The sequence below is a fragment of the Cavia porcellus genome, unplaced genomic scaffold (genome assembly GCF_034190915.1).
Source record: "Cavia porcellus strain 051 isolate PalLab524CR breed Dunkin Hartley unplaced genomic scaffold, mCavPor4.1 scaffold_19, whole genome shotgun sequence".
NCBI classification, from domain to species: domain Eukaryota; kingdom Metazoa; phylum Chordata; class Mammalia; order Rodentia; family Caviidae; genus Cavia; species Cavia porcellus.
Genome location: NW_026947502.1, coordinates 33696578 through 33717674, shown reverse-complemented (window position 1 = coordinate 33717674; position 21097 = coordinate 33696578). Strand labels below are relative to the sequence as shown.

The window sequence follows — 21097 nt, the reverse complement described above, 5'->3', positions numbered from 1 at the left end:
CTCACTGGGACTTACCCCATGGCTATCTCCATCACCACCCCATGCCCACCAGTGGAGGCACTGGTTAGGCGCTTGGTCCTTCCCCCGAGACTGAGAATTTTACACTGCTGGGTCCTCATGGGCTGTCTTCCTGGTTTCAGATCTCTCTGTTCATCCTAAGGAAGTGACCCACAAACCCACATTCCAATGTCAGATTATCTGCATTGCACCCAGCTTTGTGACTGTGTCAGTGTCATGGAGTCACTGGGGATATAGCTCTGGTCTGGGAAGAAATCACAGTACAAGAGGAGAGGCTCGTCCACATGAACAATGGGATTCAGACATTTCTGGGCACTGGGGATGTGGCGGAAACCATTGGTGCCCAATTTGCCTCTCTGGGCACAGTGGTCACCAAGACCAGCCCCCTTGACACTCAGTTCCACTGGCTCATCTTTCACTGGGTTCTGGGAAAAATGAGATCAGGTCAGTTGGGGAAAAACTGTAATCAAAAGAAAGTTAAAAATGACAGCCTTTGTCTGTCCCCTGCCAGCTGCACTCCTCAATTCCATCATCAGAGAATGGACTCTTACAAGGGCATTTTATTACTTAAATGTACTTTTCACAGAGGTGATATCAAGCAAAGAAAATCCTCTTTGAGTTATATGGCGTTTTCGTTCAGCACTACAGGGTGTTTCATCTCTAAGCAGTAAAATCAGGCAGTAATTCAAAGTCTAAGTTACTGTTTCATTTTAAAAATATCACCTTAGTCTTGTTGCAGTTGGTCAAAAGTCTGCTTTGGCATTTTTGGTCACTGTTATCTATAGTTTTATTTCTCCTGACTTTTAAGAACATACAGGCTTTACAGAAGATGTTTGGGGTTTATTTTCTGGAGCAGTAAACAGGGAGAGAAGAAGAAATTAGGCTGCCTTTAAAATGAGGCTGACTGCTTGATGATGGTTATCTTCAGTCAGCCCAAGGTGAGATTTTAATGGCTTTCTTTAACCTCATGAAGTGTTGCACTTGGACAGGAATTTGTGTAGGCACTCAGCTGTTTTCCCATTCTTCAGAGTACTTTGAGGGCAACCGGGCATAGGCTGAATTGAACCTGTGTCATTTAAGAGATCTGCTGTTACTCTTTCTCCATCTGCATTTCTTCTCTCCATGACATCTCTGAAGGTAAGTGAAAGGACAGTTTATAACACAGAGATTGTAAGAGAAGTTTCAGTAACCTAGAATTAGGAGCCTACTCTCTGCAGTATGTTAGTGGTGACAAGGGAATGCAGCAGCGGATATGGAGCACAGACCCTAAGCTGTGGATCACAGGTGATCCCTAGGTGTCCAGGACAGGAGCAACCCCTCTGGCTGTAAGTGTCCATCAGGGCAGGCTCTGTTATCCACTGTCCAAATACCCAGGGATGACGTTCCTGTGAAGTCAGCCTTTTGAGTTCAGAGAAGGAGAAAATTAGCCACAAAGGAGCCATCACTGGTCTGCCTTGTTGCAGTGATAGATCTGTTGTAGACTGTTGTTCACGCCGACCTTCCTTTTCATTGCTGACATGATCAACCCACCCCTGCCTTTTTGTGCTATGAAGTTCCTTTTCTGGTGTAGCCACTTGGACTGTCTACAATTTTCTTTCCTCACTTCTCTGAGAAACTCATTTTTTAAGTGCTCGGAGGTCTGGCAGGGTACTTCTCTTCTCTCCCATTGAGCTAATAAATAAAGGATGGCTACTGTGAGTGGAGATTGTTCTGGGTGCCTGAGAAGTACATGGAAATGAAAAGAACAAGATCTCTACTATCATGAGTCTGTCTTCACTGGGAGCATGACAGGACCTGTGGAGACCTAGAGGGTCACCTGCTTTCTGCTTTTCCAGACGCTGGGAAGAGGTGTAACCCTTAGTGTGTCCTACCTCCTACATTTCACAGGAAATTCCCCACTGTTTGCCTAACTTGTCTTTGTTTGGAAGGTAGTGGTTCCTGATGCACTCTTGGTAACATCAGCTGTCAGGGTAGAATGCTGAACGCACATCTGTCTCATCTTTCGTCAGATTTACTCTTGACCTCAGACCATGAATGTAACCTACAAAGAGCACCAATAGCCACAGTTTGCATTCTGCCTCTGTAGCACAGAACATAGAGCAAGCAGCGTTTCTGAGCTTCAGTTCCTTGGTGTATTAGGTGGGTGCTGGTGTTGTAATTTTGTGATTTTTATCATGAAGGATTGGGGGAAATTAAAGGATAAAGTATAGGTAAAGCTTTTAGCATAGTTCCAAGTGCAATATATAGACATAGAGATCAAGATTGAGATCATAGATAGATAGATAGATAGATAGATAGATAGATAGATAGATATGAACCCTGAGCTACCTCCCCAATCCTTTTTTAGTTTTTAAAATTTTTATTTTTACTTTGAGACAAAGTCTCATTAAGCTGCTAAATTACTCAGGATGGGCTTGAACTTGCCATCCTTCTAGCCTCAGTTTCCCAGGGGGCTGAAATTACAGGCACACACCCATCATGCCTGGTCTCCATAAACCATTTTTATTTGCATTGTGATCATACCATTTTTTTCTTTTTTAAATTTTATTTTAAAGAGGGTAAAATTAACAGAACAAAACAGATCATAAGAAAACAATGTAAGCGACACAGATTTCAAAGCAAGACAACCAGAGATCTTCACTGTCTATCACAATGTCTCTTGTTTTCTTCCAAATAGTTGTCCATATCTTCACACACAGTGAATTCATACAAAACAAAATAGTATAAAACTGACCAGAACAGGATGATGAAGGCATTTTAGCTCTTCAAAAGTAGACAGGGAAGTCAACAATGGCTGCCATAATGTCTCTCATTCTCTTCAAAATAGCCGTCCATACCTTCACGTATGTTGAAATTAAACAAAATAAAACAGACTAAAATGACTCTGAACAAAGAATTGCTGGATTTCATATCATGACACTATAGCACACCACTGGGTCTCTTTTTCTTCAAAGCAATTATTTATTTCATCGTGCATTATACAATCAGTTCTCATAAACTGTTTAGAAGTTCTATGCATGCATGAGTTTCTACATGTATACCTATCCTTTCTGTATTAGAGGAAAAAACAAAATATGACAAAACAAATTCCTAGAAAAACACGAAATGAGAAAGACATATAAACAGCAATAGCAAAGAGCCCAGAACACTGACACTATAGGCCTTCAGAACAAGGTGGTATGAGCATAGCTCAGGTTGTTATTTCACATAATGATCTTCAACAATTCCTCAGATCACTGTACAATAATATGCACAATTGTTCCAATCTTATGAATGTTAACTATTTTGTTCCAACACCTTACAGAGTTTGTAGCACAATCATCTTAGCTATCCTGAGTGTGTTTATATATTATATTTAGTGCTCCAGAAGGATACTTGATGTGTAAAGTCTCTCAGCTAAATTCTAATTGTGAAGAAAATATTAGGGGGACAGGAAGAAAGGGACGAGCAGCGCAGGGCTGGGCGTTGCTGGCAGTAGCACTGCATCCCGGGGCAGTGTTCAGGAGAGGTGGGAAAGCATCCAGAGGAGGCCAGCCCTGAGCAGCGACTATTTGGGATGGGAAAAAGAAATGCGTTGGTTAAGACGAACATTGCAGCAAGGCAGGGACTGGAGAGGAGGCGGTGGCTGTCAAAGGCCTGAGCAGAGCGAAGAATCAGGGTGGTGGTGCTGAAGAAGCGAAATCCGGACCAGATGCTGACCTGCCTCCAAAAGGAGAATTTAGGTTTTAAGCAGGATTTGTGAGGAAAATGTTAGCATTTTGGGAATGTGTGGTCTGACTTCCTGGTAAGCAGGAGAATCATCAGATAAGGTGGTGGGAGGCACAGCCCAAGCTTTGCATTCGATGGACTCAAAGCTGGGATGCTCTTCATACAGCAAAGAAGTATCCAAGCCCAGAGTTGGATGGTGAGGGGCTTCTTAATTTGGGCAGCTTGACTAGAGAGAACAACAGCAGAGCTGTGTGAAGTTGCTCAGCTGGCAGTTAGACAGGCAGGACTGGCATCTCTCTGTCCATTTTCCTGTGCATCTCTTTATCCATCCAACATTTACCTAGTGTCTGTTCTATGATCTTTTGCTGGGCACTGACCTAAAAAAAATACATAATAAATGTGGAATTTGTAGGGCTCATAAGAGAGATAGACAAGGAAGTAGTGATCAAAATACAGGGCAAGAGAAGCTCAGGGGTGGGCATGCTGCTGCATGCACCTGAGGGGCATCCTACAAGCTCCCTGGGGACCAAATAAAGGAAGACCTCTAAGAAGAAGCCTACAGGGAGAATAGCACAGAAGACCTGTCATACACGGGACGGGGCGTGAGCTCACGAAAGAGGGTGTGTATTTTGCATGCAGATAGAGGGTTATGTGGGGGTATGGATCACCAGTTAGCTTTTCTGCTAGGCTAAAGAGCTTTACTTTTTATCAGAGGACAACAGCAAAGAATGGCCATAGGCTGGGGCAGGTGTCACAAACAAATTTGCAGTTTAGAGATCACTCAGATGTGAAGCTGTTGGAGGAAGGAAAGAAAGAAGGTGCAACTAGCAGGGAATAGAGGAAGGAGCGGAGATGTATTATCTACACCCTACCAGCCCAGGATATTGCTAGGCACTGGAGATCCCTGTGTTATCCATTTCTTTCTCCTGACAGTGGTAGGAGGTAGGGATTATCTTTATTTAGTGTTAAGGAGACAGAAAATTGGAAAGGTTATACGGGTTGTCCAGATTCTCACCTCTAGTGTGCAGTGGAACTGGGGATGTCAGATTCCCTGCCGGGTTTGCAATAAGAGGTGCAGACAGACACTGGGCAGGAAGGCTTCTGCTTCTGACATCACAGCCAGAGACATGAGATGTCATCGCCGCTTGCCCTCCGCCCCTGGTATGTCTGTGGAGGACACTGCCCCTCCTGGTGAACACAGCCAGCAGGGAGAGGCATTCTAGTGTGAAGAGGGGACCCCTCCAGGAAGCCAAGGCAGAGGGAAAGCAGGCATCTTGAAGGCATTTATAACAAAAGAGACATTTTTATTTTTATCAGGTTCATTAGAACACTCTCTTTCTCTCCTCGAGCTGCCTGAGCCCACACATCCAGCCTGGGCAAAAGTCTCCTGAGCAAGGTCCCAGTTCCCACGCCACCTCTCGCATCTCCTCAGACCCCTTCTGGGGGTTTTATGCATCTTTTCTCCTCTTCTCATTACTTCACACTTTTTTTCCTTCCTTCCCTGCCGTGCCTCCTCTACTACTTATCTTCTTGTTCTCTCCTTTAATTCATGTTTGTATTCCTTCTTTTCTTCTCATGCCCCATCAGTAAAATAGAATTGATAGTCACTGACCTAGAGTTTCTAGGAAGATAATTAATTAACAAATCCCAGCAAGCACTTTCTACACACTTTCAAGGCACAGACTTATGAAAAAGTATGGCTTTCTTCAAAGAGCAGAGTCAGGTTCAGAGGCTGGATCCTAGGAACCTCACTTTCTTTGGAGGCCGTGCCTTTACATTGCGGCTTCTGCAAATGCTTTGCTCAGTAGAACACCCGTGGGAGTACTGACATTCTACCTGTTTGCCTGGAGAGACTAAGTCCCAGGGCCAGAGGGAAGGAATATGCAGGGAATGTCCCTCAGTCATCAGATCTAGGTTTTTGGCTCATCAGCTTCACTTCCATAAGTGACCTTTGCTAATGGCAACCATGTGAGTAGTTTGATTAATGTCACTATTATTCAGGCTGATGACAGCAGGATAAAGTGGCCGGCAGCTCTGGCTCCTCCCTGCAGTGCCTTCACACATCTCTTTCCCAGGCTGGGTATGTGGGCTCAGGCAGCCTAGGAAAGGAAGAGAATGTTCTGAGGCACTTGCCTACAATAAGAATGCCTTCATTGTCATTAGTGCCCTCCAGTTGCTTGTGTCTTTCACTGTCCTGGTTTCCCTGGAGGGTCCTGGTTCATACTCCCCTACTGGCTATGGCCCATCAGCTGAGTGTTGTTCACAGACAAGATCGGCCCCAAAAGAACAAGCTGAGGTGGCTTTTGATTCCTGCCAGGATCTCATCTGGCTGGCTGCGATGTCAGAGGGTGGAGGCCTTCTGCCCAGTGGTCTCGCTCTCTCTGCCTTTCCTCACTCTGAGTCACTTCATTTGCCCAGCCCTCCTGAGACACTAGAAAGGCTTTGCCAAAGCCCTGCCTGTCCAGAAGTCTGTGAGTTGTTACCTACAGCCTTGGACCAAGGAGAAGCTAGGCGACTGGATTAAAAATGAAATCTTCTATATCCTAATCTTTAGGGAGTCATTATTTTCCTCTAGATTTCAGTCTCTTATCTGTAAAAGGAACACACTGGCACCTGCTCTGATGTTTGGTTACATAAGATACATCCTATACATAAACAAACAAGTACTGAGCACCTGCTGTGTGTGAGGCTGTGGGCAGAGTCCTGATTCCCACAAGAATCAGATACCTAAATGGGTAGACTCAGTACAGTATGTAAAGGACAGATCACTTTGGGGCACCAGGCTGGAGCTCCATGGGTGCCTGACTCGGGTGGGGAACCGTGAGCAGGCAGGGAAGTGAGGGAAGGCTGAAGCATGTGTGACTGTCCTTTCTCAGGCTCTGTGCCCTAGAATGACATATTTCTTCACTTCTGCTTCATTTTTACTGGAGCCCCTGTGCTGTAGGGCCAGGAAAAAGCTAGACCTTGACCATTTTGTGGGTTTGACTCCTCCATGGTCTCCTGTCCATGACTCAGTCAAAATATTGGCATCATAGTGGAGGTGCAGATTTGTGGCCACCGCCACAGCAGGTCACTGCTTTTTGTTCTCTGTCATTCAACGTATTTTTATTGAGTACCTACTGTGTCTGTCTATATAATGTCTAGGAACTGATATGACCGTGAATCCTTCCTTGTATGTGCCATCCCCCAAAACTCCAGATGCAGGAATCATCCCATGGAAACTGAAAATTACAAAATATTATCCACTCATAAATAGGATCCTAGGAGCAGACATCAGGGTCGCACCCAGCAGTGAGCAGGGATGTGATGTGGGGACTGAACACAGAGGCCATGGATGGAGACCAGCTGGAGGGGAGCCCCAAGGGCTTTTGGGGGCAAACTCTCAGGGGAGTAACTCTCCTCACTCGGACATTGCACAGAGACGCCCACCAGTCAGAGGCTGCAGGAGCTGCTTAGTTTCGTAATCTGTCACATCATGTCAAGCCCTGCCCTTGAGAAGGAGGCAGCTCTTTCTCAGGTCCCTCCCCAGTAGCCTTGTGCCTGCCTTTGATATCTCCTGTGTAGGATTCTGCACTGGTTTTGCTACACAGTTTAAAGAAAGTAGCCATTCCTTCTTTCTAAAAGCAAACCTGCGAGAAGTTGATTGTGAATTGGTCTGAAATGTGCCCACTCACTTGCTGAAAAGGGGTTTGCTGTGCCATTTCCAACGTCCCCAGGGAGAGGAGAAGAGGAGAAAGTTACTTGAGAGAACATGTCTGTCCTTTTAGCCTGTTTCCCCCTAAGCTGCAGGAAAGGGTACCCTTGCAGGATCTGGGGGGCTACAATTCCTCGCATCTGTGTTTAGCCTTCTCTTCAGCTCTGCTTGAGTTCATCAGTTAAGAGAATCTGTGCTTGGAGAAAACAACAGTAATTTTCCCCTTTAACAATTCATCTTTAAAGGCTTTCTCCTCTTCAAGTGTAGAGCAGGTCGTGTATAGGGCAGGAAGCAAGGTCCAGGGTCCTCAAAAATGCCCCCAGAACCTTGCAGTGGGGAGCAGGAAACATAGATCCCAGAGGCCTCAGGAGTCAGGGAGGAAGGTGGGCAGGAGTACCTTTTGGGAGGAATTGCCCCAGCACCCCTGGGCCACATGAGCTAAAAATTTCCCCTAGATTTCAATTTAATAATCATAACCATGCACATCCCCTAAAGAATAATGTAGGGAACACTGTACACTCATCTGTCAAGTCTGAAAGTTGTTAACGTTTGGCCAATTTTTCCCCACTCTTTCTTTCCATATACAGGCATACTCTTCCTCGAACTATTTGGACGGGATTTACAGGCATTGTGATTCATCACCCCTAAACAATCTAAAGGGGCATGTATATAACAGTCCTAGTAGGTATTATTACAGCTACGAGGACAGTAATTTTGTAATATCACCTAGTATACCATTCATATTAAAATCACAATGATTTGCCCAAAATGTCTTTTATAGCTTGTGTAATTATTATTTTAGGTACTAAACAAGTTTCAGCCACTGTATGTTTCCTCTCTTCTTTTAATCTAGAAAAGTAATCTATGCACCCCAAGGGTTTTGTTTTCTTTTTCGTTTTTGTTTTCTTTTCAGAGCTCAGGCAGTTGTCTTACAAAACATTCTCAGTGTGGGCTTTGTCTGTCTCCTAATGAGTAGATTCAGGTTCAGCACTCTGGACAGCAGTAATGGGTAGGTGCCACCACACCTTCTTTTTGAATGGCAGCATGAGGCACATGCCAGGTGACCCTCTGCCAGTGATATGAAATTGTCTCTGGATTCCTTTGTGAAGGGGTGACTGGAAGCTGCATTTTTCTATCTGTAAGACGCCTTCTGTGGAGTAACACGTGGACTGTGTGGATGCCCTGTTTCCTATTCTTTTTTTTTTTTTTTTTTTTTTTCTGGTGCAGTGGATGAAATGCTAGGGCTCTGTCTACCATTGAGCTACATCTTCCACCTTTAATTCTTTTTTTTTTTTTTTTTTTTTTTTGAGATATGGCCATGCTAAGTTGACCAGGCTTGCCTTGAGGTCCTCATCCTCCTGTGTTGGCCTCCCAATTGTCCCAATCACCTTTATCCCAAATTTTAGCAAGTATCAAAAGATCTCTTCCTGACTCACTTATTACACAAGACATTGCACAAATACTGCTTTTCTAATTGTAGCTTTTCTTCTTTATTTAGCTGGTATTCTTTTATAAAGAAGACCCCTTTTCGATTTTTAGTAGTTTATAGGGTTCAACATTCTGGAATTCTGAATTTGGGAGGAGAAGAGAAAGAAATAGAAGTAACAGTGAGAAAATAAAAGAACATGCAAGAAAGAGCAAGCTTACACCCAGGACTGGGCCCTGCATTATACATGAGCCAACCGTCAGGTCCTTGGCTGACACAAAAATAGATGGCTGCCTGTCTGTGCTCACGCAACACGTGGGAGGACCCACACTGGGAAACGAGGGAGGGGCCTGTGTTCACTCAGAACCTTTCCAGATATGCACACTTGCACGTTTTCCTTCTTTCATTCAACAGACATCACAGAGCACTTATTATTGTCCCAGTCTTGCTACAATCTTTGATTCAATAGGACAGTGGGTATTTCCATAAGTTTTAAATGCCAAATGCTAACAAAGGCCTCCAAAGCAAGGAAGAAAAGGTAGAAACAAAGGACAGTGGGGAGGTATTGCTGTAGTATGCACAGTAATTAGAAAATCTTCTGGCAAGGCAGTGGCTAAACAGAGAACAAAATAAAGTGAGCTGTGCAGCTATTGGTGAAAGGAGAGTCCATACAAAGGCCCTGAGGTGACAGGTTCTGACTGCACTTGAGAAACAGCAGAGGAACAAGTGTGTCTGGAGAGGAGAGGAGAGAAAGGACCGGCTGACTCATGCAGTGAGCAATCAGTCACTTCACACCCAATTATTAAAGCCAGCAAAGCCTCAGGATTATTTTTCCCTCTACTGTAACATGATTTTGGGCGAATAAAAACAAATCAGAATTTATCAACTGTGAACAAAATTGTCAACTGTGAACTGTCAACAGTCTGGTTTAAAAATAGATGATAGGTTGATGAAATACAGTGGAGAAACCAATTTAAATAAAACGTTAAAAATAATACCCAAAGCATCCAAGGCATAGCCAACAGTGTGGTGTGAGGGAGAAATGTACTCAGTTGAGACCTGCGTGAGCAATGAAGCAGAGAGAAGTTATTAGTTTTGCTTTACAAATCATAGACAAGGAAGATTTACTGGCCATTTGCAGGAAAACATTCACTCATTCAAATGTATTTGTGTGTTATGCAAACCAGCAGCAAAGACTGGTGGGGAAATCTGCTAGCACATTTATTTTTAAGTAGGTCAACATTTTGAATATCTGTGCCCAGTTGTGCAGTCTGTAGCTCTCTCTTCCTCTCTGTTGCTGTGATGATTGGAGGATGCATCTGTGTTCTGGCAGGTCAAAGGTCTGGAAGGTTCAGGGCTGTATTTATATTTGCTTTCAAGTTTGTATTTGTATGAACATGGGTGCTTAAGAATCCTTATTTTCCGTATTTTTCAGCTGTCCTCCTTTGAAGGGTTCTAATTATTTACTTAGCTGCTTTTTCATAAGATCAGTATAAAGGCTTGGATTGTTTTGAATTTCTCCGGTTATAAGCCTGATTCACAGCTGATACAGTTTGGCTCATTTCTTTATGTCCAGCTATTACACATTCAGAGGCTACTGTTCTACAGTCTTTTAAATTTTTATTCTTTTCTTTCCAGTGTACCTGAGTTTCACACAAAAATCAATGCTCCCCCCCCCCCATACCAGGGCCTTAACATTGAGTACCCAAGCCATTTTGTATTTTTGAGACAGGGCCTCACTAAATTAATTGCCCAGAATGGGCTCAAAATTGTGATCTCCTGCCTCAACCTCCTGGAGTGCTAGGATTATGGACATACACCAGCACACCTGGCTACCATCTATGCTTTTTAATTCTAAGACAAAGCATTTCCATTCCTTGGATTCTGTTTTTAAAACTTTGAATGGAAACTCCATTAGTTTGCTAAGGCTGGCACAACAAAGGGCCATGAATTGGGTAGGGTAAAACATAGAAATTTATTTTCTCACAGTCCTAGAAGCTAGAAATCTGAAATCAAGGAGCTAATCATGGCTGTTTCCTTCTGGAGGCAGTGAGGGTACCTCTGTTGATACCTTTCTCCTGACTTCTGGCGACCTCAAGAGTTACTTGGCTTATTGATGACTATTTTCCTGTCTCCTCACCTTTTCCCTCTCTGGGTATTGATCCCTGTATCCAAATTTCCCCTTATTATAAGGAAAGAAGTATTGTTGAATTAGGGCCCACCCTTATGAGCTCACTCTAACCCTTTTGTCAAATGAGATTCTACTAGTAGTACAGGTGTTTATGGGAGACAATTTGAGTGACTCCCCTTGAATGCAGACAATTGCTGCAACTTTGATTATATGAAGACGTAGTTCCTTATACTGATATGTACAGAGCTGACGATGGTATTTCCTTCTCTCTTCAATTGGCTCTAAGTGTTACAAATAAGGCTAGCAAAGGCACTCATATGTAATCTCTAAAGCCATCACACAGTCTCCTGTTTCCTCACATAGTGCTCTCTCTAAAGTATATGAGCACAGCAGGATGGTAGAGCCAGTCAGCTCCAGGAATGACAACTGGGTTTGAGCCTCAAAGTAAAGAGGCTGTGACTCTTCAGCACACAAAAGTTTACATATCAGAAATTAAAGCAACATCCTCCTAAAACAATTCAGTTCTACCTTAATTGATTTATGCAAATTGATCCTTCTGCATATCCTTATCTCTGCATTTTGCAGGGATGCTCTTCTTCCTAACTTGCCAGCCAGCTCAAGTTACTCACATAATGCCCTCCATCCTCATGTCACTTATCTTGAAACCACCCCCTTCTTCACAATAAATTCTGGGAGAGGCCTTGGATCAGGGTCTTTGTCCCCACATCCTCAGGGGGAATGGATTTAGGACCCATTGGCTGCCTTTAACTTGGAACATGTCTAGGTATCTTTACTTTCACCTTGGGTTGCATTGGAGGTGGTAGATTGGAATTAACTTGCTGGGATTCCAATAATGTCTCAATGGGATTATAAATATAACTTTTTGGATTATGAGGAAGATTAGAAAAGGGATTATGATACTTGGATAACTGTACTCAATATATAAGATTACAATAGGTGTTTAGGACTGGGACGTATGTTTTATGAGGTATAAATAAAGCTGTATCTTCAAAAGGTTGAGTGGGGACAGTGCTGCAGAGAGCAGTCACAATTCCTCGCCCTTAGGCTTACCTGTGAAATTGGTGGGGACTAGAGGAAGTGTCCTCCTCAACAGGCCATGGTGGCCAATGATGACAACTGTCCTTTTTCTCCTTAGGTGTCTCTTTCAGGCCTTTTTATGGAGGAGCTCTGGAGGGACCTTTAGCTTTGGTATCATGTGAGCTTTAAGCTATGAGTGGCTGTCTAGTGAAAACTCAACAGTGTGTTTGTATCTATTGCTTCAATTCCTCCAAAAACAGTTGTTTCTCTAGTGACAAGTTATGGGCGTCCCCTTATTATCCCTGAGGCAGGTCCTTTCTTTAGTTTGCTTTTTGATTTGGAGCCTCCAGGCTGTGCATTGTGAGACGGATGTTCACTATGCAGTTTCTTCCACCTCAAGGAGCTCAGAAATGCCTGTCTGCTTGGATGCCTACCTCCAGGGTGTGTGTGGGGGGAAGCAAAAAAAAAAAAAAAAAAAAAAAAAGCTGTCTAAGTCAGGTCCTTGTTGCAAAACAATCACACCCCATAATTTGACCAGTTTTCAGCTCCTACTTGGAGCACACTGCAAGAGGATTCTGAATCTCTGTTATTTGGTCTGAAAGGAAGTTGGGAACAAGTGATGTGCCCATGGTATTCAGAAGAGTGGTACTTACTTCTTCTCCCTTCTAACATCTCTCTCAAGAATCTCTTGTTCTGTGCTCCCTGTTGCTTCTTGCCTAGGAAAGTTCATGGAAGCTTCTGTTTGCAAACAATTCGTTTCTCAAGCAAAAGCATTCCACAAAAATTCTGATCACAAAACTTCACATAGGGTAGTAAACACAACTGTGGTCATCTTCTCCCAAGTCATAAAACAAATTAAATTCATGAGCCAAGGTATCATTGTATGTATCTGTCCTGTTTGTTTGTTTGTTTGTTTGACATGGGGTCTTGCTAAATCATAGAATTGCACAGGCTGGGTTTGAACTTTAGATTCTCTACCTCAGCCTTCTTTGAGCGCCCTGAAAGAAAGAGGATTCTGAATCTGTTATTTAATCTGAAAGTAAGTTGGGAGCTGGAGTTACAAATGTGTACCAACATGCCCTGGCTTGTGTGTGCCTTTTTGTTGTGGTTGTTCCAGCCATATTGAGAGCTGAACAACTCAACATATGAAACTCATGAATTTATCTGTCCCAAATGGCAAGAGCCCTGAGTCTCTTGCATCAGGTCCCTGTTTCTAGAAAACAGCAAGATCACTGCAGTGATCGGTACCTTGGTTCTTTTTGTCTTAGCACGCCTGTACTCAGGCTGTATCATACTTGCCTTGTGTTTCTACAGTCTCTGTGTGCAGATGAGGGCACATGTTTACACCGGAAGCCAGGGCTATGCATCCTGTCTACTGAGGACCCATGATCTGCAGCTTAGGAGACAGTGTTCAATGGCTCTACTTGGTGCTACAGCTTCTCTCACACTATACCTGCTGCATAGGAAACCTTGTCTGAATGATCTAGTGCATCTGTGTAAAGCTGAAATGATGTCTTTGTCACTGTCCTCATTGCTGGTACAAAATATCTGACATCTGCAAATTAAAGTAGAAAAGCTCTATTCTGGCTCATGTTTTAGAAATTTCAGTCCTTCCATAGTTGGCAGCATGATGCAAGGGTCTCAGCAGAGGAAGACTGTTCATTTTATGGTGGACAATAATCAGAGTGGGAGGAGGATTTGGGGACAGAGATATACCCTTCTAGGCCATGCCCACAGTGACCCACCAGCCCTCACCTCCTAACAGCACATTTAGCTATAAACTCACCAGTGAACATAGTGCTCCCATGGTTCAATTGCCTCCCAAATCTCCACTATGATGCTTTAGGGGGGCAACTAGGTATGAATCATAACATTCTGCCCCTGAAAGACTCAGGAATATCTCATTATATAAGATGTGTATTCTAAGAATCACCGAAGTCTTAACAGTTTTGGAACTATTGAAAAGTCAAAATCCAAAGTGTCTTCTGAGGCTCAAGGCAAACTCTGTGTTATGGCTGATACATTGAGACGTTTAGAAATTTAAAAAGAGACTCAGCAGGGAGCCAGGGTTCTTACTTTGCAAATATCCTGAGTCTTTGCAACAGGAGGGCACCGAAGTGAAATGAATGCTACACCCACCATGGCAGATGGGTGGTAACTTGCTTACAAGGGAGAAGAAGATACTTGTCCTCCCATCAACCTTTTAACTCTTGTTGCTTTGTCGTCCTCTGCCATCTGCAAGTGTTGCCCCTGTGCTATGCCACCCTGCCTTGGAACCAGCTGATTATAGACTGAAACCTCCACAATCTCTGAGCTAAATAAACCTTTCCTTCCTTCTCTTTGGGTGTTGAGTATTTTGTTCTAGGAATGAGAGAAGAGTAACGAAGATACTCTTACTCATGAACCCTTGTAAAAATGAAAAGAAAGTTAAACATTGATGACATACAAGAAATAGGATAACATTCCTATTCCAAAAGGGAGAAGTGGGGAATAAAAACCAGTGGAACCAATGCAAGATCAAAACTCAGCAGGACAAATATTACATCTCTGTAGTGTCATGTCTAGGACAAGTTATGATAATGACCTGTGTGGCCCTGCTCCTAGACATTACCTATAGGTCCTCTGGAGTCTCTTGAGCTGGCTTTGTTCAGTCTTTATGGCTTTCTAGGATGTTCCATGTTTCTGGCATCCCCTAATTCTTGGGGTCTCCACTGTACTTTCAGCTTTATACTCAGCTTCTTAGGTGTGCACAGCCTGGCCTCTCAGGCCATCTTCTGAAATCTGAGTGGAAGCTTCCGTGGCCCCTTACACATATTCTGCACATCTGCAAGTTCAGCACCATGTGGTTGAAGCCAAGTTCTATTGCCAAGTAGAACAGTAGTTGGGCCCTCTTGAATCTTGGCTATAGAGGCCTTTAAGTGCCTGAATATCTGAGCAGTGTGACTGGAATCTGAGTGAACAAATCCTCATGGCAGCCATTTTGCAGCTCAGTGCCTTGGGGATCTCAAGACAAAATCTTTCACTTTTGCAAGTTTAAGCCTACTAAATAGTGGGTAGGACCTCATGCACCCCCATGACATCTTTCTTATTGTCCTATTGTATAGTACTTGACTTCTTTTAAAAATTAATCTTTTTAGAAAATAAGCTCCCCTCCACTTCAGTTTTATAGGCACTTCTTTTATGGGGAAGCTGAAAACTTTTCAGATGACCATCTTCCTCCTGCTTTCCAGTATAAACCTGATTAAAAGCAGCAACCAGTATCCATGCTATAGCCTAAATATTAGACTTCTTTGAAATGTCTTCCATCAGATTAGTTAATTTTCCATCCTTAATATCAGTCTCCCACACAGTCTCAAGACACGACCAAAATGTAGACAAATGTTCCACCAGAGTATGACATCTATATCCTGTAGTCTTAAATGACAATTGAATCCTTCAACCAAAACCCTATGAACCTTGTCTTTATCATGTATGTTTCCAACAGCATTTTGGTCTTCCGAGTTTTGACAAGAATCTCCAAAAAAAAAAAAAAAAAAAAAAAAAAAAAAAGAATCTCCCAATGATTTCAGTTCACACCATTTTAAAGCTGCTCTTCCATCCAATGTCTCCAAACCTTTCTAAATTCTGCAATCTAGTTCCAAAGGCTTTTGAATGACATAGCCAGAGTTACAGCAATGATGCCATTTCTCTGGCACCAAAATCTTTCTTAATCTCTTTCTCATTGCTGAGACACAACACTGAACACCCACAATTTAAAGGAGGAAAGATTTATTTTGGCTCTCAGTTTGTTGAAGTTTTGGTATGTAGCCAGCTGGCTGCCAGGCAAAACATCATGGTGGGAATGCTTAAGCAGAAGAAAGCTTCATACCTCATGGCTTCTGCACAGTAGACAGAAACAAAGAAGGGGCAGTAAAAAGATACACATAGTGACCTACCACCTCCAAGCAGATCCCACCTCTCAACAGCAAGCCAGCCATGATGTCCTCATAATCCATTCACCTTCTGTGAGTCTCACCTTTAAGGATATGTAGCTTGGGGGCATATCTAGATATAACCCATAACAAATGGTGATCACCTTTTGGCTTCTGTATCTGTCCCCTCTGCAAAAACCTGGGAAAGAATAAAAAATATTAGACAAATAGGAAAGGAAATGCAAGGATAAAAATTAAAGAAAATCTATAAGAAGGTATCACTAGTGACATACCCTAAGTGGAGGACCTGGGGACACCTCTGCCCAGGAATGATACAGGGCTTGAATTCAAAGTCTCATACTCTTAACGGTTCCAGGGAACCTGTCACACATGCAGTGTCACTCACTTGTCCTGATGAGGTTTCCAGTAGCATGTGACCCTAGCTGAGTTACCATGTTCATATATTTTATCATGAAGTATTTAATGCATAAAATATATGAATTATTTATAGGGGTTGTCAAATCTGGTAACAAAGCAAAAACCTCTGCATTCCACACACACTTTGTAAAAATAAACATTACTTCTTTGCCAGTGCTTCCTGTGGGCTCCTGTCAGCCTCTTTCTACTGCCTCCCCTGGGGAGGTGACCCCTATCTTGATAGTACTGGTCATCCCCCTTTCAATAAATTTTTACCACCTATGTAAGTATCTCTAAGTAGCTTGTTTTGAGTTTCATAAAAACATGGAATTATAGGGTTTTTTTAGCTTATTTATATGTTACATATTATCCTGCAAGATGACCTATAGATATATACCCTTGAAACTTGGATTTCTCTGGCATAGATAAGTGCTGTTTCCTCTGGTGGCACCTATCTGGAGTCAGGGCTGGGCTATCTGCAAACATTGGTGCCAGTGGCTCTGCAGTGGAAAGGATGCTGCAGCCCAGTCAAGGAAGCTGTGGTTCAGGACCTCCTGCCTCAGGCTTCCAGTTAACACAGAGACACCCAGAGAATAAGTGTCTGGGCTTCTGGGAGGCAAGTAGACTAGTTTCTGACTCTAGAAGCATGTGGGCCAGACAGGGAGGGAGAAAGGCAGAACCTGAGTGTGCAGCTATCATCAGAAGCTCAGTGGATGCGAGTGAAGGATGGGGCAGGTAGACAGCTCAAAAGCAGCACTCCAGCACCTGCATTCCTGAACCTGGCTGGGAAGCTCCTGTTGTGCAGAACAGAGGTGTGGAGCAGCGAAATGATCAGTACCACGATCCCTCCAGTCTTTATCATTTAACAGCATTGTATTAAACACACAAGTTTCTAGGGCTATCTGTGTCGAATCATGTCAAAGGTGAGATAGTGACTAAGACTTTTTTCTGTTGTAAGGTACTTCATGTCTAGTAGGAATGTAGCAATTTGGTTCATCAGCTTTTGCTCAGTCATGCTGTAGTACTACATGATCACCAAACAGTAGCAGCTTACAATAGTGAGTTCCTTCCTTATTTGTGCTGAGTAGCTGTGGGATGGCTTCAGCTCTGTTCCATATCCTCAGCCTCCTGGGTCCCAGGCACCAGAAGCAGCTCACTTCAGTCCCATGTTATTTTCATGGGAGGGGAAAGGAATAAGTGAGGTGATACAGCCAAGCATTTGTTTTCAAATTTGGCTTCATCATACCTACTGAGAACTCATCCATTGAAGCAAGGCCTATGGACAGGTTGGTACCACCAGGGAGGGGAACCGAGCTTCTACAGGCAGGTGCTGCATGACAGGATGCAGAATGGGAAGCTGCAGGAAGCTTCAGGGAGGGCAGAGATTACTGTGGAAAAATATTACAGTCTGTCACAGATATAAGCAGGCAATTTCAGGAACAGTAAGATAAAGCAGTATTATACATAAGTGTAGTATTTTTTAACTTTAGAAGATAAGTTTACACATAAACATATATTTTTGCTATCTAAATTAGCTTCAGAGGTTCTTTTGAGAAAACAGATTAAAGATTACTGGTCTGAAACTGAGGCTAGTTTCAGAAAACTAAATCAGAGGAAGAGGAGCAGGAAAAGAGGTAACAGAAGATGGCCATAGTTGTCTGTTGACCACTCCAGATAATATTATCTACAGATAACAGATTCTGTGTCATTTAAAAACAAGTGTCGTATCCTACTCACCTGTTGCCTCTAACATCCCTCCCAGCTGGCTGTCAGCCCATTTGAGTTGTCCACAGGCACATTGCATTTTGCGAGTCTCTTTTGTGCTCTGTGCCTACCCACTCATATACCCCACCTGACCTCATCATCATGTCCACTTTCCTTCCTTCTTAATTACTGTGTCAGTTGATGTTTGAAACCTAGTGATGGCTTCTTCTTATATGCCCCTGTGGTAGGTTAACCAACGGTCAGCTTGTAAGACCTAGCTAAACTGAATCAGCATGGTTCTGGGTGTGAAAGGCCCACCTGAGGATTGCTGCCAACAGCCTAAAAGGAGAATTGGAGGGGAAGATGGTGCTGTTGATTCTCCTGCAGAAGCTTGTCATGCTGGTTTTCCTGATATGAATTCAGCTGTTATTGTTGGAGGAGCTCAGGTCCTTGCTGTCAGGATGGCTATGGTTCTTTTCAGGGGAGCTCTGGTCCTTCCCTTGAGCATCACTTCCTGGCTCCAGTGCAGATCTTTCAGTCTACTGCACAGATCCTTCTTTCTGCTGGCACAGACTTTCTAGCTTCTAGCACTGACCATTGTGCCTTCCCAGTGCAGATCCTTGATACAGATTTGCATAGGGCATGACTTGTGCTAGGTCTCCAGTTGGACTCATGGAGGACATTGCTGTGGGATCCAGGCCTCAGCTGGATTCTTTGGATCTCTAGGGCATGGACAGATCTGTTGCACTCTTCTGAATTTGACTTCTTGGGTGAATATTATAAAACAATACTATAGATTATGTGTTCTGTCCTAAATCCATTCCCTTGCAAGCCCTGACTACAACAATCCCTCCTCCTGTTTCCCTGGGTACATACTAGGTATTTCACACAGTTCTACAAAAAGGACTTTTCATCAAGAGGAAGTCAGGAATCCACAGGCTTTCTCTGTCACTCTCTGCCTTCAAAGGTAGCTAGAAACTGGATGGGTGACAGTTGGAAATATGCAGTGTGACTCTAGTACATTGAAAACTGGGTTTAAAGAATTATTTGCCTTGCTTTGTAATCAGTTTGGGGACTGAATAGCTTGTCCTCACACAATGAGGCAGTATTCATGTGCACTCATGTGTGTTACTTTGCAAATGCTACTGACCTTTTTTCAAAGGTATGCATTTGTGTTTTCCAAGAGCAAGGACTGTATCTCCTCTCTTCTTTCTTTTAAAAGATTCCCCCATGGCACCTGATAAGAGCTGCATGTAGAGTGGGTGCTCAGTACCTTTTGCCTATCTCTTCTTGCTTTGAACATCCATCAGGTATCCACATGGTCCTGGCCTGGGGGCCTTTGCAGAGGATTGATTACACACAAGCTTTGATCCTAAGAATTTTACAGGCACAAAGAGAGTAAACTTTCAGAGAACGCATATTTAGACCAACAGCAAAAGTGCATAATTAGGCACACACAATGTAGTATGGGATGTCTGTGCTCCAGATACCCTTCCACATGACAAAAAGTGAGCAATGGCTATTGAGAGCTCAGCCTTGGAGCCAAACATAGGTTCGAATGAGTGTTAAAATCTTTCACAAGTAATTTAACCTCCATATCTCAATTCCATCTTCCATAATATAGGGGAAAAAACCTGGTGACTTGTGTGGTCTATTTCACTTGTAAATACCATCCTTCTCTCCTGTTTTATTTTGTTTTGTTTTTAGTCCATTTAGACTTTAAAGTAAAGAGATAGAAGGAAGGATCCTGAAATTACCATTGTTGCTGTTGAACAGTAACAGGAGGTTACAGCAGATGGACTTCCGAGGCTATTCACATAGCCACAAGCATCCTCCAGCTGAAAAGGACTGGTGCAAACATAGTTCTGGGTGTGAAATATTCACCCAATGTTGCTCTCAAGGGGAAGAGGCAGAGCGGAGATGCGCCACCAACATTTATAGAAGACACACGATTGTCATCCTCTTCCTCAAGAAGAGCATATGTCCAGCCTGGTTAGGACTCTTTTACACACTGAGCTGCCTTTATGTGGGAAGACACATGGAGAATGAGCCTTTGGGTATAATACCAGTGGGTATAGTCATTGACCATAAAGGACTCCAAAGTTATTACATTTCATATTAATAATCTTATTTTATAAATAGTAACAGTTGAGTTTACCATTCATTACAGTAAGCCTTCTGGTGCTTCTGCAGTGTTTTGGAAGTCCTCCTGCACATTCAGAAAAACATGAAAGTCCAGTTCTTATTTATTATTCTGTAATTGTGACCTTTGCTTACAGTGGGCTTTTCTCTTTTCTATGTTTGCACCTATGGAGCAAAGGCACTGGCTCTTTCCTGGGACACTAAGCAGAGGCCTTTGATGACTGTTCTTACTGGCTGTTATTTTCTTGCAGTGCAAGTTGGAGTTCCATGCTTGCTCTACTGGCAAAAGCCTCACCACTCTCTGTGATGGGCCATGTCCTTGCATTCCGGAACCTGAGCCGCCAAAACACAAGACAGAAAAGAATGGTGAGTGGGGATTTGGGGGACACTTCTGAAAGGGGTGTGATGGTCAGGGCAGGCTGATGAGTCAAACTTTGTCCCAGATGCCAGGAACCTGGCATTCAACAGAGCTATTCAGGCACATGCTGGGGAAGTGGGCTGACTTGATTGTTTGTGGGTTCTAATCTGAGTTGCTTCCAGCTACTATTGAAGAAAAAAGAAAAGCTGAGAGTCTTTGCAAATAATTCTATTAGACCGAGTTATGCTCTATGGTCTCTTGGAGGTCAAACTGGCTATGGTATGGGAGGGGCAGGATTTTCAGTAACTAAGATGAGGCCCTGTCCTGGGATATATATTGGTCTTTCTTGAACTCTAATCTCTCAGATCTTTTGAACTTCTCAAGGCCAAATATTAAAATCCAGAGATGCCACAACAGTAGAGAGTATTCTCCCCTAAAGCATTACTTTATTAATATATTCTGCTTGGAGTACAGCACAAAGCCAGGAGACAGATGAAAGAGAATACCTCCCTAGGGGCTGCTCCTTCTCCTCCAAGGCTGAAAGAGCAGG

The 21097-nt window shown here is 43.2% G+C and overlaps 1 protein-coding gene across 2 annotated transcripts in view; it reads left to right on the top strand.

Annotated features, from left to right (window-relative positions):
* Spock1 (SPARC (osteonectin), cwcv and kazal like domains proteoglycan 1) overlaps nt 1-21097 on the top strand; it is a 666821-nt gene that overhangs the window by 551781 nt on the left and 93943 nt on the right. For both annotated transcript variants that reach the window (XM_063230934.1, XM_063230933.1), the window contains one exon: nt 20441-20555. In XM_063230934.1, coding sequence (XP_063087004.1) covers nt 20441-20555 — 115 coding nt within the window. The remainder of the gene's footprint in view (nt 1-20440; nt 20556-21097) is intronic.